The 17,956-nt window shown below is 45.9% G+C and overlaps 1 protein-coding gene across 1 annotated transcript; it reads left to right on the top strand.

Moving 5' to 3' along the window:
- The first annotated feature begins 5,486 nt into the window (after positions 1–5,486).
- On the top strand, positions 5,487–16,040 carry LOC123992379 (DNA topoisomerase 1-like). Its single transcript, XM_046293524.1, has 4 exons — positions 5,487–5,610; positions 5,758–6,263; positions 6,362–6,471; positions 15,120–16,040. The coding sequence occupies exons 2-4, from the start codon at positions 5,959–5,961 to the stop codon at positions 15,272–15,274; spliced, it is 570 nt and encodes a 189-aa protein (XP_046149480.1). The 5' UTR covers positions 5,487–5,610; positions 5,758–5,958; the 3' UTR covers positions 15,275–16,040.
- Positions 16,041–17,956: the final 1,916 nt, after the last annotated feature.

The raw sequence follows: 17,956 nt of genomic DNA, 5'->3' as shown, positions 1-17,956 counted from the left end.
TGGTACACTGACTTCAATACAAAACCTAAGAGGCTCATCCCAGGTAGCAATATTTATCTGGGCTGGACCTGGCCCACATCGGCCACTTGTGTCACCCACATGTGGTTTGGAATTAGGGCCCTGCAGTGGCCCAGATGCGGCAGCCATAACTCAGAATTGACCCACCTTCTTGTAACTACATTTCAAATCAAATCAAATGTTATTAGTCAAATGCGTCAAATACAACAGACCTTACAGTGAAATGCTTACTTACGAGCCCCTAACCAACAATGCAGGTTTTCTTTAAATGCAGATGAGAATAAGAAATAAAAGTAACAAGTAATTAAAGAGAAGCAGTAAAAAAACAATAGCGAGACAATATAAGGGGGGCACAGGTTAGTTGAGGTAATATGTACATGTAGGTAGAGTTATTATACTATGCAAAGATGATAACAACAGAGAGAAGCAGTGGTGTAAAAGAGGGGGAGGGTGGGGGCAATGAAAAAAAGTCTGGTTAGCCATTTGATTAGATGTTCAGGAGTCTTATGGCTTGAGGGTAGAAGCTGTTTAGAAGCCTCTTGGACTTGGTGCTCCGGTACCGCTTGCCGTGTGATAGCAGAGAGAACAGTCTATGACTAGGGTGGCTGGAGTCTTTGACAATTTTTAGGGCCTTCCTCTGACACCGCCTGGTATAGAGGTTCTGGAAGGCAGGAAGCTAGGCCCTAGTGATATACTGAGCCATTCGCACTACCCTCTGTACTGCCTCACGGTCGGAGGCCGAGCAGTTGCCATACCAGGCAGTGATGCAACCAGTCATGCTCTCGATGGTGCAGCTATAGAACCTTTTGAGGATTGTTGGACCCATGCCAAATCTTTTCAGTCTCCTGAGGGGGAATAGGCATTGTAGTGCCCTCTTCATGACTGTCTTGGTGTGCTTCACCTAAGTGTATGTAAACCTCTGACATCAACTGTATCAGCCGGCACTTGCACCTTGGCATCCGAGCCAGACAGACGCCCCTGCTGTTGACGGGTGGTTTCGGCTCGCTGAGGAGACCTGGAAAGCTGAGCACACTCGTCTCCAGTGGGCCATGCTTCGGCACAAGGAACAGGCCGACTGACACCGCATTGAGGCGCCTGTCTTCTCTCCAGGCAACCAGGTCTGGCTCTCCACCTGGAACCTAACTCTCTGCCTGCCCTGCCGGAAGCTGAACTCCGTGGTTTTTGGGGCTGTTTAATGTCCTGAGGAGGGTTGATGAGGTTACGTACTGTTTGCAACTCCCTGCTGATTACCGCATTAATCCGACTTTTCATGTTTCTCTCCTCAGGCCAGTGGTGCCTGGTCCCCTCGCTGAGGTTGTACCCTGTGACACCCCGCCTCCTCCTCTGGACATCTAGGGAGGTCCGGCGTACTTGGTCCGTGAAATTAAGCCCTGGTCCAGGGTGTCGAGCGGCACGTCTCCAGTTCCTCATCGTTTGGGAGGGGTACGGCCCAGAGGAGCAGTGCTGGGTTCCTGCGGTGGATATCCTGGATGCTTCACTGACCAGGGATTTTCACTGTCGGTGCCCTGAACGACCCGCACTGCGTCCCTGTGGTTGTCCCCGAGGCCGGTGTCATCCCCCTGCAGCGCGTCAATGGGGTACTGTCACGGATTCCCCTGTACTGCTGCTTATGCCGTTCAACAGCTCCAGAGGTCTACGTCATGGAACTGGATTCATTACCACCAACCCCGGACTGTCTTGTCTCATTACGCACACCTGGTTCCCATTCCCCCTGATTAGTATGTGAATATATGTGCCCTTTGTTCCCCATTGTCCTTGTCGGTTTTTGTTACCATGTCCGTTGGTCTTGTGAGCACCTGTGCTGTTGTATTGGCTTCCATGCTACGTGTTATTGTGCACTTGTTTTACGGGTCTCGTCCCGTGTATTATTTAGAGGTTTACACCTCGTTCCTTTGTTTGGAGAAAATAAAAAACCCTATTACATATTCCTGTGCTTGTCTCCTATCATTATACAGCGTGATATGAATACAAATGTAAGCAAGGTTTGAAATAATGTTTTAGTTGAATATTAAATCTGTTTGGGCTTTTTGCGGTCAATTTGCAGTCTACAAATGATTTGTAATTGTGTTCTGGCCCCGTGACCATCCGCTCAAGAAAATAATAATGATTCTAGTCGATGATCCCTGTTTTATAGGCTAATATGTGCAATGTCAATCTCAGTAACACATCAGCCAAAGGCATCCATAAATTTGACTTCCTCACTATCTCCAAGATCCAAGTTAATAGTACACATACTGTATATTACACTAGCTATGTCTAATCTGAATCATGTTCACTTAATATTCACTATTCTTTTTAAATCTCATTATGTGTAGATGGTCTTTGCATGCAGGTAGTCAGTCTCACTATCTTTTCTACCCACTGCATCCAACCTTTCTTCATGGCTTCTATCCTTCTGTATTACAGTTAACTTCAACATCACAATCAACATCTGGCTATTGTTATACACATCACAACTCTGCAGTGTAGACTCGCCTTTCATGCTGCAAAATTCTTTAGACAAATTAAGCCTCTAACCAAACGAGACTCACCAGCAATTGTAAATCTAGCAACGTGCTAGAGTGAGTGAGTGGGTGGGCGCCTGCATTCATTACCCAGAGTAGGGTACTCCATCTTTATATGAATAAATTAATTCACCTTGATATCTGATGCATTATATGAGCAGACAAATGAATCCAGAGTCATCCGTCACTGGCGAGTGTAATTAATAGGACGAAAGAAAAGAAAAACACCTGTAAACACGACTGGCAGCAGCCTTCTGTGACAGGCCATGATAACATTTCATAGCAGACTGGAGTTAAGGTGGAGGTTACCAACTCAGGGGGGAGAGAAATATGACACAGCTGGGGAGTTAAATAACCTATATATTTCTCCCTATCCCTCTGCTTTGTATGACAGTACAAAACACAAGAAAGACGGAACTAAACCCACAGAGGAGTCTCAGTGGGCAGAAAAAGGTCTATCACTTTGTCTTAAGGCATACATACACTACATATTGTAACAATTTGTTTGCATTTGTATTAGCCTAACAGTGATGTAAGTAGTGCTATCAGCAGGAGCAGCTACAGTAGCAGCATTTTGGCCTAAATCACCACTGCTACAATTTATTACATTTAACATTACATTTAAGTCATTTAGCAGACGCTCTTATCCAGAGCGACTTACAAATTGGTGCGTTCACCTTATGACATCCAGTGGAGCAGCCACTTTACAATAGTGCATCTAAATCTTTAGGGGGGGGGTGAGAAGGATTACTTTATCCTATCCTAGGTATTCCTTAAAGAGGTGGGGTTTCAGGTGTCTCCGGAAGGTGGTGATTGACTCCGCTGTCCTGGCGTCGTGAGGGAGTTTGTTCCACCATTGGGGGGGCCAGAGCAGCGAACAGTTTTGACTGGGCTGAGCGGGAACTGTACTTCCTCAGTGGTAGGGAGGCGAGCAGGCCAGAGGTGGATGAACGCAGTGCCCTTGTTTGGGTGTAGGGCCTGATCAGAGCCTGGAGGTACTGAGGTGCCGTTCCCCTCACAGCTCCGTAGGCAAGCACCATGGTCTTGTAGCGGATGCGAGCTTCAACTGGAAGCCAGTGGAGAGAGCGGAGGAGCGGGGTGACGTGAGAGAATTTGGGAAGGTTGAACACCAGACGGGCTGCGGCGTTCTGGATGAGTTGTAGGGGTTTAATGGCACAGGCAGGGATTTGACATTTGTAATGCTGGATAGTTTTTCCTGAAAAATGTGACCCCCAGTTGTATCTTCTCAGTCTGTGCTGCCAGCTTCTCCCTGTGTGAACCCCATGTTGGTTTATTTCAGAAGCTCCCCAAACCAACTAGATTGGAATGGATTTCCTGATACTGTACTTGGACTGGTGCCCAAGGTCCATTACCCTCATACTGCATTTGTAAATATAGGGAAAGGGGTTTTCACCTCCATCCTACGTTTTATTTAGGTGTTTTTGATTGAAATGTTACATTATTCACAGTCCCTGGCAGGCCTTTGTTAGTTGAAGTGTGGCAATTTACTTAGTAAATTATTGAGTTCTTCATCATGTAGCCTAATAATGTAGTAGTTAAAAATACCACTGAGTACCACTTTGCAGTTTCTGTTCAGTGAGAGTATAATAATATGCTTAGATCTAACATGTTTTTTCTTTGTTTTCCCTCTATATATTTTAGTTATTTAACTAGGCAAGTCAGTTAAGAACAAATTCTTATTTTAAATGACAGCCTAGGATTAGTGGGTTAACTGCCTTGTTCAGGGGCAGACTGACAGATTTTAACCTTGTCAGCTCAGAGATGTGATCTTGCGACCTTTCGGTTACTAGTCCAATGCGCTAACCACTAGGCTACCTGCCGCCCGATTGAGCCAAGGCTGTCAAAACAAAGAGCACAGAGAGTTTTGATGACTACAGTATGTGAGATTGGCATTTTCCTCTGAGACTGCGTCTTATTAACAATATTAGTGATGAGAGGGCAGCTAATTGTCATGGACCTACTCACGTAGCATTTCTGTTGCAGTTGAGTGGCTTGATATCGCTCAGAATGTGTCACATCAGCACCTTACTGCTGCCATTTGAAATGAGTTTTAATCCATTAACGTTTCAAATTGAATCACTTTTTTCCCCTTTCTTCCGCAGGTGATGGAAATTAATTATTGTGATTTGGATGTCCAAGAGCCTGCAGGATCCATTCCCATTTTTCAGGGAGCGTTGGCTGTCTCTCAGGAAATTGATTTATTGCTGTATTAAAGAAAAATATCTGTGACTTGTCAGAAAAGCAATAAATGAGAATCCGTCATTTTCTGAGTGGATGAACGGTGGTTTGAAAGGTGCGGTTTGGTCCAGGGCCTGTTGCATACAATCTACTACAGATAACAGGGGTGGCAGATTGTGTCGATTTTGCTATGTGTTTTTCTGACTTACAGTCACACTGACAAAGTGAATGACATAATATGTTAATCCACTGTTTTTGACTTACTGAGGCTGGTTCTGCAGTACAGACAAACCTATCGGCATCATGTGACATTTTCCTAATCCTCATTCCCTTCCATCCAACCATGTGAAATTAAGTACTACTGTAATTTGGTGGCAGTGGTGGTTGTAATGATTTTATCTATTAATTTGATGCATTTCCTTAACACTTCGAAGCCACACTGCAGGGAAATTCAAGCTTGCCTTCCTGTAATGATTATTATTTCTAATTGCCATAATCATACCATCATCATCAGGCCCTTCTCTATAATGTTGTTTAATCACTGTAATTATGTCATTATGTGTGGTCACTGAATCATCATTGTGTACTTTTGGATAGAGTTATTACTCTAAGGATAGCCAGGTCTTAATGGAAAATAAAAGGGGACCTCAGCAGGTTGTGGGTCTGCTTTCCAACCAGCTTGCTATGTGAGTGAAAGTGACAGATTAAGGGCTGTCATTGTTCAGAGTGTCTCTGCTCGCTCATCAGGTTTCATTTGGCTATGAAAGCAGATGGAGACTTTGTGCCAGAGAGGAGGGGGGACAAGAGGAAAAAGACAGGAGGAGGATGAGCCCATGGAGGGTCCCTCATATTCCCCTACAACCCCAATGTGAGTGGGTCTCCTTATTATATGTTAGCCCTCACTCGCTCATTCAATAACCCTAAATTCTGACTACCACACCATTTACCTGTTGGAGGTGAGCAAATAGTGTTGTTCTTTTTGTTGTTGTACAGAGACTATATTTGCTGTCCTCAGGTTGAAGAAGAAATTGACAGAGGAGGATGAGGGTGGCCGGGGGACAGAGACGATGGGGATAAAGAAAGAGAATGTAGACATCCTCCCTGAGCAGGCAGATGTTCTAGTCCTCAGCTGGTTGAGTAGTTGCATCATTTTTCCCACATTACTCACATCAACAAGCATTTGAGCTAAGTATTGTATTTCATTGTATCCACAAAGATGTTAGGGCTTGGAGCATATGACTCAGATTGGTACAGCTGGAATTACAAACAAGCTTCCTTTTGTATGAAATGCTGTGAACATTTTGGGAAAGTTTACAATGGGCTTACTGATTGTCTAAATCGTCTACTGTGTAAGTTGTCTTGTTTCTGTGGTGAGGTCTTAGTCACCCAGAAGCCAAAGAAAGAGGAGGGGGAGCATCCAGTCACTACAAAGAAGAATAAGTCAAAGGAAGAGATTGAGGCGGCAAAAGCATTGAAGATCAAAAAAAGAGAAGAAGAGGAGCAGCAGTGCTGGAGATTGGGGTTTGTTTTTCTACATTATATGCTGAATATGTGGGAGGTGGATGTATGCACAGTATATTAAAAAAGGTCTCATTCTGAAACACACTCTTGTCCCTCAGGTGTGAAGAGGAGAAGTACATTATGAGGACGGAGTTTCTGGAGCACAAGGATGCCTTTTTCACCCCAGATTGCCAGCCTCTCCCAGATGACATCCCCTTCTACCACAATGGTCAGTACAGCCCTGGTGGTTTGAAGGCCTTATACTCACCCCCTTAGATCATCAAAAATTTAGAAGTAAACACACAGCACGTATCAAAGACAGGCCATGCACTTGAAAGATCTAAGTAGCTTTCCTACTGCATGAGAGTTGAGTTATGAAGCCCCCTTTAGACTCTCCACACATTCTGTCTGGGTCAGATTAAAAGTTGAATATTGTTGACACTTTCTCTTCTATCTACGACACTGGGGAGGACCCTCCCTCTCATCATTCACACCAGAAGGTTGTTGCTGAACTCTGTATTGATTTGCATGGATCAACAGCGGCCCAGAAAGGATCAGCCCCTTTATTTAGGACATACAGCCTGGGGATGTATCTGGCTGGCTGGATCAAACATTTTGATTGAGAACCATAGTTTTTACAGTTTCTCCCCATAGTGCAGCCCCGACAGCTCCTATATAAAATAATATGTTTAATCCATGTGTGTGTAGTGAAATCTCTCCCTGGGTCCAGGCCTCCATAGCTGACTCCATCGGATTGGTCTAAAATGTAAATCCACAGCCGCTCACTGCAGGCCTCAGCCTCTCTCTCTAGGCATTAATTGGCCAGCTGAGCCTGCCCCTAGTGGACCTATGGGGATGATTTGGCACATTTGGTTATACAGATGAGTGACCAAATCAGCTAAATATTTTTGACTGTGATCCTGGCTCAGTTGACTGTGATCCTGGCTCAGTTGACATTGTTTTTAATGAGTGACTTTGATGATATCAGAGGTCACAGCGACCTCTTGTCCCTTCAGCTACACATAAAGTGGCGCCGCTCCACCCTCCAACTATAAGAAAATGACAAGGTCAAGATTGTTTTCACATTTTTGTTTCAGACTGTAATAAAAGACAAAGAAGTAAAGCTGAGTACACAATTATTCTACAGTACCTTAAGAAAGTATTAACACCCTTTCCACATTTTGTTGTTCCAGCCTGAATTAAAATATTTATTAAATTGAGATTTTGTGTCAATGTCAATGGGGAATGGCATGTTTACAAATGAATTACAAATGAAACGCTGAAATGTCTTGAGTCAATAAGTATTCAACCCTTTTGTTATGGCAAGCCTAAATAAGTTCAAGAGTAAAAATGTGCTCTGCAAGTCACGTAATAAGTTGCATGGACTTGCTTTGTGTGCAATAATAAACATTATTTTTTCACAAGTACCTCATCTTTGTACCCCAGTTCCCTCAGTTGAGCAGTGAATTTCAAACAGATTCAACCACAAAGACGAGATGCCTCTGAAAGAAGGGTACCTATTGGTAGATGGATAAAGAAAAATAATGAATCAGACATTAAATATCCCTTTGAGCATGGTGAAGTTGTTAATTACACTTTGGATGGTGTACCTGTCATGTTTTGTCATATATTGTCTTGTCATTGTGCTTTCCCTTCTGTTCGTTTCCCCCTGCTGGTCTTATTAGGTTCGTTCCCTTTTTCTTTCCCTCTCTCTCCCCCTCCCTCTCTCTCCTCTCTCTATCGTTCCGTTCCTGCTCCCAGCTGTTCCTCATTCTCCTACTCACTCATTTAGTCTTTTCACACCTGTCCCCTATTTTGTCCTCTGATTAGAGTCCCTATTTCTCCCCTTGTTTTCCGCTTCTGTCCTTGTCGGATCCTTGTATGATGTTCGCTGTGCTGTGTCCTTGTCTCGCCCTGTCGTGTCTTGTCTCCTTCAGATGCTGCGTGTGAGCAGGTGTCTTAGTCTGCTACGGTCGGTGCCTTCCCGAAGCAACCTGCAGTCAATGGTCGAGTCTCCAGTCTGTCCTCGTTACTACGAGTGGATTTAATTTTTTTCCTGTTTTGTTTTCTTCTTCAGTGTTCCAGGATTATTACTTTTGCCATTTACTGGAATAAAGACTCTGTTTTCGCTAAGTCGCTTTTGGGTCCTCATTCACCTGCATAACAGAAGGATCCGACCAAGTATGGACCCAGCGACTACGGATTCTCGTAACACTGCCGTCGAGATCCAGAGAGCTATGCTCGGCAGACACGAGCAGGAATTGTCTGCTGCTCGTCATGCCGTTGAGACCCTGGCCGCTCAGGTTTCCGACCTCTCTGGACAGTTTCAGAGTCTTCGTCTCGTGCCACCAGCTACTTCCTGGTCTGCCGAGTCTCCGGAACCTAGGGTTAATAAACCACCATGTTACTCCGGACAGCCCACTGAGTGCCGCTCCTTTCTCACCCAGTGTGATATTGTGTTCTCTCTCCAACCCAACACATACTCGAGAGAGAGAGAGAGAGCTCGGATTGCTTACGTCATTTCACTCCTTACTGGCCGGGCTCGAGAGTGGGGCACAGCTATCTGGGAGGCAAGGGCTGATTGTTCTAACAATTACCTGAACTTTAAAGAGGAGATGATACGGGTTTTTGATCGTTCAGTTTTTGGTAGGGAGGCTTCTAGGGCCCTGGCTTCCCTATGTCAAGGTGATCGATCCATAACGGATTACTCTATAGAGTTTCGCACTCTTGCTGCCTCTAGTGACTGGAACGAGCCGGCGCTGCTCGCTCGTTTTCTGGAGGGACTCCACGCAGAGGTTAAGGATGAGATTCTCTCCCGGGAGGTTCCTTCCAGTGTGGACTCTTTGATTGCACTCGCCATCCGCATAGAACGATGGGTAGATCTTCGTCACCGAGCTCGTGGAAGAGAGCTCGCGTTAACGGGTTTCCCCCTCTCCGCATCGCAACCATCTCCTCCCTCCGGCTCAGAGACTGAGCCCATGCAGCTGGGAGGTATTCGCATCTCGACTAAGGAGAGGGAACGGAGGATCACCAACCGCCTGTGCCTCTATTGCGGACTTGCTGGACATTTTGTCAATTCATGTCCAGTAAAAAGCCAGAGCTCATCAGTAAGCGGAGGGCTACTGGTGAGCGCTACTACTCAGGTCTCTCCATCAAGATCCTGTACTACTATGTCGGTCCATCTACGCTGGACCGGTTCGGCTGCTTCATGCAGTGCCTTGATAGACTCTGGGGCTGAGGGTTGTTTTATGGACGAAGCATGGGCTCGGAAACATGACATTCCTCTCATACAGTTAGGGAAGCCCACGCCCATGTTCGCCTTAGATGGTAGTCATCTCCCCAGTATCAGATATGAGACACTACCTTTAACCCTCACAGTATCTGGTAACCACAGTGAGACTATTTCCTTTTTGATTTTTCGTTCACCTTTTACACCTGTTGTTTTAGGTCATCCCTGGCTAGTATGTCATAATCCTTCTATTAATTGGTCTAGTAATTCTATCCTATCCTGGAACGTTTCTTGTCATGTTAAGTGTTTAATGTCTGCTATCCCTCCTGTTTCTGTCCCCTCTTCTCAGGAGGAACCTGGTGATTTGACAGGAGTGCCGGAGGAATATCATGATCTGCGCACGGTCTTCAGTCGGTCCAGAGCCAACTCCCTTCCTCCTCACCGGTCGTATATAATATATTATATATTGTATGATTGTAGTATTGATCTCCTTCCGGGGACCACTCCCCCTCGGGGTAGACTATACTCTCTGTCGGCTCCCGAACGTAAGGCTCTCGAGGATTATTTGTCTGTTTCTCTTGACGCCGGCACCGTAGTGCCTTCTTCCTCTCTTGCCGGAGCGGGTTTTTTTTTTGTTAAGAAGAAGGACGGTACTCTGCGCCCCTGCGTGGATTATCGAGGGCTGAATGACATAACGGTTAAGAATCATTATCCGCTTCCCCTTATGTCATCAGCCTTCGAGATTCTGCAGGGAGCCAGGTTCTTTACTAAGTTGGGCCTTCGTAATGCTTACCATCTCGTGCGCATCAGAGAGGGGGACGAGTGGAAAACGGCGTTTAACACTCCGTTAGGGCATTTTGAGTACCGGGTTCTGCCGTTTGGTCTCGCTAATGCTCCAGCTGTTTTTCAGGCATTAGTTAATGATGTACTGAGAGACATGCTGAACATCTTTGTTTTTGTCTACCTTGACGATATTCTGATTTTTTCACCGTCACTCGAGATTCATGTTCAGCACGTTCCACGTGTACTCCAGCGCCTTTTAGAGAATTGTCTCTACGTGAAGGCTGAGAAGTGCGCCTTTCATGTCTCTTCTGTCACTTTTCTCGGTTCTGTTATTTCCGCTGAAGGCATTCAGATGGATCCCGCTAAGGTCCAGGCTGTCAGTGATTGGCCCGTTCCAAGGTCACGTGTCGAGTTGCAGCGCTTTCTAGGTTTCGCTAATTTCTATCGGCGTTTCATTCGTAATTTCGGTCAAGTTGCTGCCCCTCTCACAGCTCTTACTTCTGTCAAGACGTGCTTTAAGTGGTCCGGTTCCGCCCAGGGAGCTTTTGATCTCCTCAAAAAGCGTTTTACGTCCGCTCCTATCCTCATTACTCCTGACGTCACTAAACAATTCATTGTCGAGGTTGACGCTTCAGAGGTGGGCGTGGGAGCCATTCTATCCCAGCGCTTCCAGTCTGACGATAAGGTCCATCCTTGCACTTATTTTTCTCATCGCCTGTCGCCATCGGAACGCAACTATGATGTGGGTAACCGCGAACTGCTCGCCATCCGCTTAGCCCTAGGCGAATGGCGACAGTGATTGGAGGGGGCGACCGTTCCTTTTGTCGTTTGGACTGACCATAAGAACCTTGAGTACATCCGTTCTGCCAAACAACTTAATGCACGTCAAGCTCGTTGGGCGTTGTTTTTCGCTCGTTTCGAGTTTGTGATTTCTTATCGCCCGGGTAATAAGAACACCAAGCCTGATGCCTTATCCCGTCTCTTTAGTTCTTCTGTGGCTTCTACCGATCCTGAGGGGATTCTTCCTTATGGGCGTGTTGTCGGGTTGACAGTCTGGGGAATTGAGAGACAGGTTAAGCAAGCACTCACTCACACTGCGTCGCCGCGCGCTTGTGTGCGTGAGTGCTTGCTTAACCTGTCCTTCAATTCCCCAGACTGTTAACCCGACAACACGCCCATAAGGAAGAATCCCCTCGGGATCAGTAGAAGCCACAGAAGAACTAAACAGACGGGATAAGGCATCAGGCTTGGTGTTCTTGCTACAAGGACGGTAAGAAATCACAAACTCGAAACGAGCGAAAACAACGCCCAACGAGCTTGACGGGCATTAAGTCGTTTGGCAGAACGGATGTACTCAAGGTTCTTATGGTCTGTCCAAACGACAAAAGGAACGGTCGCCCCCCTCCAACCACTGTCGCCATTCGCCTAGGGCTAAGCGGATGGCGAGCAGTTCACGGTTACCCACATCATAGTTGCGCTCAGATGGCGACAGGCGATGAGAAAAATAAGCGCAAGGATGAACCTTATCGTCAGACTGGAAGCGCTGGGATAGAATGGCTCCCACGCCTACCTCTGAAGGCCAACCTCGACAATGAATTGTCTAGTGACGTCAGGAGTAACGAGGATAGGAGCGGACGTAAAACGTTCTTTTAGAAGATCAAAAGCTCCCTGGGCGGAACCGGACCACTTAAAACACGTCTTGACAGAAGTAAGAGCTGTGAGAGGGGCAGCAACTTGACCGAAATTACGAATGAAACGCCGATAGAAATTAGCGAAACCTAAAAAGCGCTGCAACTCGACACGTGACCTTGGAACGGGCCAATCACTGACAGCTTGGACCTTAGCGGAATCCATCTGAATGCCTTCAGCGGAAATAACGGAACCGAGAAAAGTAACGGAGGAGACATGAAAAGAGCACTTCTCAGCCTTTACGTAGAGACAATTCTCTAAAAGGCGCTGTAGAACACGTCGAACGTGCTGAACATGAATCTCGAGTGACGGAGAAAAAATCAGGATATCGTCAAGATAGACAAAAACAAAGATGTTCAGCATGTCTCTCAGAACATCATTAACTAATGCCTGAAAAACAGCTGGCGCATTGGCGAGACCAAACGGCAGAACCCGGTACTCAAAATGCCCTAACGGAGTGTTAAACGCCGTTTTCCACTCGTCCCCCTCTCTGATGCGCACGAGATGGTAAGCGTTACGAAGGTCCAACTTAGTAAAGCACCTGGCTCCCTGCAGAATCTCGAAGGCTGATGACATAAGGGGAAGCGGATAACGATTCTTAACCGTTATGTCATTCAGCCCTCGATAATCCACGCAGGGGCGCAGAGTACCGTCCTTCTTCTTAACAAAAAAGAACCCCGCCCCGGCCGGAGAGGAAGAAGGCACTATGGTACCGGCGTCAAGTGACACAGACAAATAATCCTCGAGAGCCTTACGTTCGGGAGCCGACAGAGAGTATAGTCTACCCCGAGGAGGAGTGGTCCCCGGAAGGAGATCAATACTACAATCATACGACCGGTGAGGAGGAAGGGAGTTGGCTCGGGACCGACTGAAGACCGTGCGCAGATCATGATATTCCTCCGGCACTCCTGTCAAATCGCCAGGTTCCTCCTGAGAAGTAGGGACAGAAGAAACGGGAGGGATGGCAGACATTAAACACTTCACATGACAAGAAACGTTCCAGGATAGGATAGAATTACTAGACCAATTAATAGAAGGATTATGACATACTAGCCAGGGATGACCCAAAACAACAGGTGTAAACGGTGAACGAAAAATCAAAAAAGAAATAGTCTCACTGTGGTTACCAGATACTGTGAGGGTTAAAGGTAGTGTCTCAAATCTGATACTGGGAAGATGACTACCATCTAAGGCGAACATGGGCGTAGGCTTCTCTAACTCTCTGAAAGGAATGTCATGTTTCCGAACCCATGCTTCGTCCATGAAACAACCCTCAGCCCCAGAGTCTATCAAGGCACTACATGTAGCACCCGAACCGGTCCAGCGTAGATGGACCGACAAAGTAGTACAGGATTTTGATGGAGAGACTTGAGTAGTTGCGCTCACCTGTAGCCCTCCGCTTACTGATGAGCTCTGGCTTTTACTGGACATGAATTAACAAAATGTCCAGCAACTCCGCAATAGAGGCACAGGCGGTTGGTGATCCTCCGTTCCCTCTCCTTAGTCGAGATGCGAATCCCTCCCAGCTGCATGGGCTCAGTCTCTGAGCCAGAGGAGGGAGATGGTTGCGATGCGGAGCAGGGAAACACCGTTGATGCGAGCTCTCTTCCACGAGCCCGGTGACGAAGATCTACCCGTCGTTCTATGCGGATGGCGAGAGCAATCAAAGAGTCCACATCTGAAGGAACCTCCCGGGAGAGAATCTCATCCTTAACCACTGCGTGGAGTCCCTCCAGAAAACGAGCGAGCAGCGCCGGCTCGTTCCACTCACTAGAGGCAGCAAGAGTGCGAAACTCAATAGAATAATCCGTTATGGACCGTTCACCTTGGCATAGGGAAGCCAGGGCCCTAGAAGCCTCCCTACCAAAAACTGAACGGTCAAAAACCCGAATCATCTCCTCTTTAAAGTTCTGGTACTTGTTAGAGCAATCAGCCCTTGCCTCCCAGATAGCTGTGCCCCATTCTCGAGCCCGGCCAGTAAGGAGTGAAATGACGTAAGCAACCCGAGCTCTCTCTCTAGAGTATGTGTTGGGTTGGAGAGAGAACACAATCTCACACTGCGTGAGAAAGGAGCGGCACTCAGTGGGCTGCCCGGAGTAGCAAGGTGGGTTATTAACCCTAGGTTCTGGAGGCTCGGCAGGCCAGGAAGTAACAGGTGGCACGAGACGAAGACTCTGGAACTGTCCAGAGAGGTCGGAAACCTGAGCGGCCAGGTTCTCCACGGCATGGCGAGCAGCAGACAATTCCTGCTCGTGTCTGCCGAGCATGGCTCTTTGGATCTCGACGGCAGTGTAACGAGCGTCTGAAGTCGCTGGGTCCATTCCTTGGTCGGTTCCTTCTGTCATGCAGGTGAAAGAGGACCCAAAAGCGACTTGGCGAAAACAGAGTCTTTAATCCAGTAAAGTAAATACAATCAAAAAACACAACTTTCACTCGAAATGACGAGGACAAACTGGAGACTCGATCTTGAACAGCAGGTGAACAGCAGGTTGCCTCGGGAAGGCACTTGAACCAAACAGACTCAGACACCTGCTCACCACGCAGCATCTGAGGAAAACACGACACGACAGGGCGATACACAAGCACAGCACGGTGAATTCTAGACAAGGAACCGACAGGGCAGAAACGAATAACAAGGAGAGAAATAGGGACTCTAATCAGGGAAAAGGATCGGGAACAGGTGTGGGAAGACTAAATGATTGATTAGGGGAATAGGAACAGCTGGGAGCAGGAACGGAACGATAGAGAGAAGAGAGAGCGGGAGAGTGAGAGAGGGAGGGGGAGAGAGAGGGATAGAAAGAGGGAAAGAACCTAATAAGACCAGCAGAGGGAAACGAATAGAAGGAGAAGAACAGGGACAAGGCATGATAATCAATGACAAAACATGACAATGTAAATGAGATATTTCTGTATTTCATTTTCAAAGCATTTGAAAACATTTCTAAAAACATGTTTTCACTTTGTCATTGTAGGGTATTGTGTGTAGATGGGTGAGAAAAAAGATATTTCATCCATTTTGAATTCTGGATGTAGCACAACAAAATGTGGATTAAGTTGGGGGTATCAATACTTTCTAAAGGCACTGCATATCGTTTTTCCCTTTAGCACATGCGAGGTGCTTATAGAAAATATACTAAGATCAACATTTTATTGAACTGTGTGTGCTTGTTCTCCAGGTAAAGCTGTGAAGCTGAGCCTTTCTGCAATGGAAGTGACCCTGTTCTTTGCTCAAATGCTTGACCATGAATATGCCACCAAAGACGTGTTCCGAAACAACAAGGACTGGAGGAAGATGAGAAGGGAAGGAGGGAGAGATAGCCTGAGAGACTAGCCCTTGAAAATGTTGTTTTCAATTGCAAAACTTATTGGTGCAGATTTTAAGCCAAAAATAAAAACTATTTTGGATTTGAAGTCTTACGGGGAACCAAACAAGTAGGAGTACCGGTGGAGAGAGTGAAGGTGGTCATCAGCATACTACTCTTAAACTAGAAAGAGATGTTAAATGTAACAAGATGTAGTGTGACAGACAGGGGTGTGGAGAAGGGTGTATGGAGGGGTGTCCTCTGTACACACTCCACCAGGCCCAAAGGCGTATCATGCAGAATTAATTTCGTGCTGCTTAATGCTCAATGCTCTTGAAAATTTGATTTGTGTAAAGGCATTGATATGCTAATCCAGACAAGTCGCTCCCTGCATATGAACAAATCCAATTAAACTGTTTTATTATAACAGGAAAACTCTGCTCGCCTGACTGCCTTCAGTCTCCACCCCCCGCCCCCACCGCCTGTCAATCATGCTTAGAGGTAGAGTCAGTGACTTCAAGTGTCCATACTGTCGCTAGAGTGTCTGCTATGGTCCCATCACGCACACTGTCTGCACTGAATCTGTATTAGGGAAACAATCACCAGTCTACTAGTGCCATTGGCAATGCGAATTTGGAGTGCTAATACAATGTAGTGTTGTTCAAGCTATTAGAGTCCTGAAATGTCAGGTGTGTGTGTTCCTGTTTCTGTATGTTTTTTTTTATTCTTTAGACTGATTTGCAGTGGCGTGTAGTTATGGATGCCAAGGGAAGCCAGGTTTCCCAAAACGTTTTACTAACAACGAGTACCAGTCAAAAGTTTGGACACACCTACTTATTCAAGGGTTTTTCTTTATTTTATTTTGTATTATTTTCTACATTGTAGAATAATAGTGAAGCCATCAAATCTATGAAATAACATATGGAATCATGAAGTAAATAAAAAAGTGTTAAACAAATAAAAATATATTTTAGATTTTAGATTCTTCACTGGAGCTACCCTTTGCCTTAATGACAGCTTTGCACACTCTTGGCATTCTCTCAACCAGTTTTACCTGGAATGCTTTTCCAACAGTCTTGAAGGAGTTCCCATGCATGCTGAGCACTTGTTGGCTACTTTTCCTTCACTCTGCGGTCCAACTTATCCCAAACCATCTCAATGGGGTTGAGGTTGTGTGATTGTGGAGGCCAGGTCATCTGATGCAGCACTCCATCACTCTCCAAATTGGTCAAATAGTCCTAACACAGCCTGGAGGTGTTGTCCTGTTGAAAAACAATTGATAGTCCCGCTAAGCGCAAACAAGAAGAGATGGCGTATCACTGCAGAATTCTGTGGTAGCCATGCTGGTTAAGTGTGCCTTGAATTCTAAATAAATCACAGACAGTGTCACCAGCAAAGCACTCCCACACTATCACACCTCCTTCTCCATGCTTCACTGTGGGAACCAACATGCGGAGATCATCCGTTCACCTACTCTGCGTCTCACAAAGACACGGCGGTTGGAACCAAAAATCGCAGATTTGGACTCGTCAGACCTAAGGACAGATTTCCACTGGTCTGATGTCCATTGCTCATGTTTCTTGGCCAACGCAAGTCTCTTCTTATTTTTGTTGTCCTTTAGTAGTGTTTTTAAAGCAATTTGACCATTTAACATGTCTCCCCAGATCCTCAAAAGGTTCTACAGCTGCACCATCGAGAGCATCACCGCCTGGTATGGTAACCGCTCAGTATCTGACCGCAAGGTGCTACCGAGGGTAGTGCTTATGGCCCAGTACATCCCTGGGGCCAAGCTTCCTGCCATCCAGGACCTCTATACCAGGCAGTGTCAGAGGAAGGCCCACAAAACTCCAGTCACCCAAGTCATAGACTGTTTTCTCTGCTACCGCACGGCAAGTGGTACCGGAGAACCAAATATAGGACCAAAAGGGTCCTTAACAGCTTCTACTTCTAAGCCATAAGACTGTTGAATAAATAATCAAATGGCCACTGGACTATTTACATTTACCCCCCCCCCCCCAAATTGTTTTGTACACTGCTGCTACTCGCTGTTTATTATCTATGCATAGTCACTTCACCCCTAAATACATGTACAAATTACCTCAACTAACCTGTACGCCTGCACATTGACTGGGTACCGGTACCCTCTGTATTGTTCATTTATTGTGTTGCTTTGTATTATTTTTTACTTTACTTTATTTGGTAAATATTTTGTTAACTCTTCTTGAACTGCACTGTTGGATAAGGGCTTGTAAGTAAGCATCTCGCGGTAAGGTCTACACTGTTGGTTAAGGGCTTGTAAGTAAGCATCTCGCGGTAAGGTCTACACTGTTGGTTAAGGGCTTGTAAGTAAGCATCTCGCGGTAAGGTCTACACTTGTTGTATTCGGCGCATGTAACAAATAATGTTTGATTTGATTTGAAGGCCTGATTCACACAGCCTCCTCTGAACAGTTGATGTAAAGATGTGTCTGTTACTTGAACTCTGTGAAGTATTTATTTGGGCTGCAATTTCTGAGGCTGGTAACTCTAATGAACATATCATCTCCAGCAGATTTAACTCTGGGTTCCTTTCGTGTGGTGGTCCACATGAGATTCAGTTTCATCATAGCGCTGGATGGTTTTTGCGACTGCACTTGAAGAAACTTTAAAAGTTGTTGAAATTTTCCAAATTGGCTGACCTTCACATCTTATGTCTTATGACTGTTGTTTCTC

This window comes from Oncorhynchus gorbuscha, linkage group LG02, assembly GCF_021184085.1.
Source record: "Oncorhynchus gorbuscha isolate QuinsamMale2020 ecotype Even-year linkage group LG02, OgorEven_v1.0, whole genome shotgun sequence".
NCBI lineage: Eukaryota > Metazoa > Chordata > Actinopteri > Salmoniformes > Salmonidae > Oncorhynchus > Oncorhynchus gorbuscha.
Note: the sequence above shows the minus strand (reverse complement) of the source record. Positions and strands in the feature narration are given on the sequence as shown.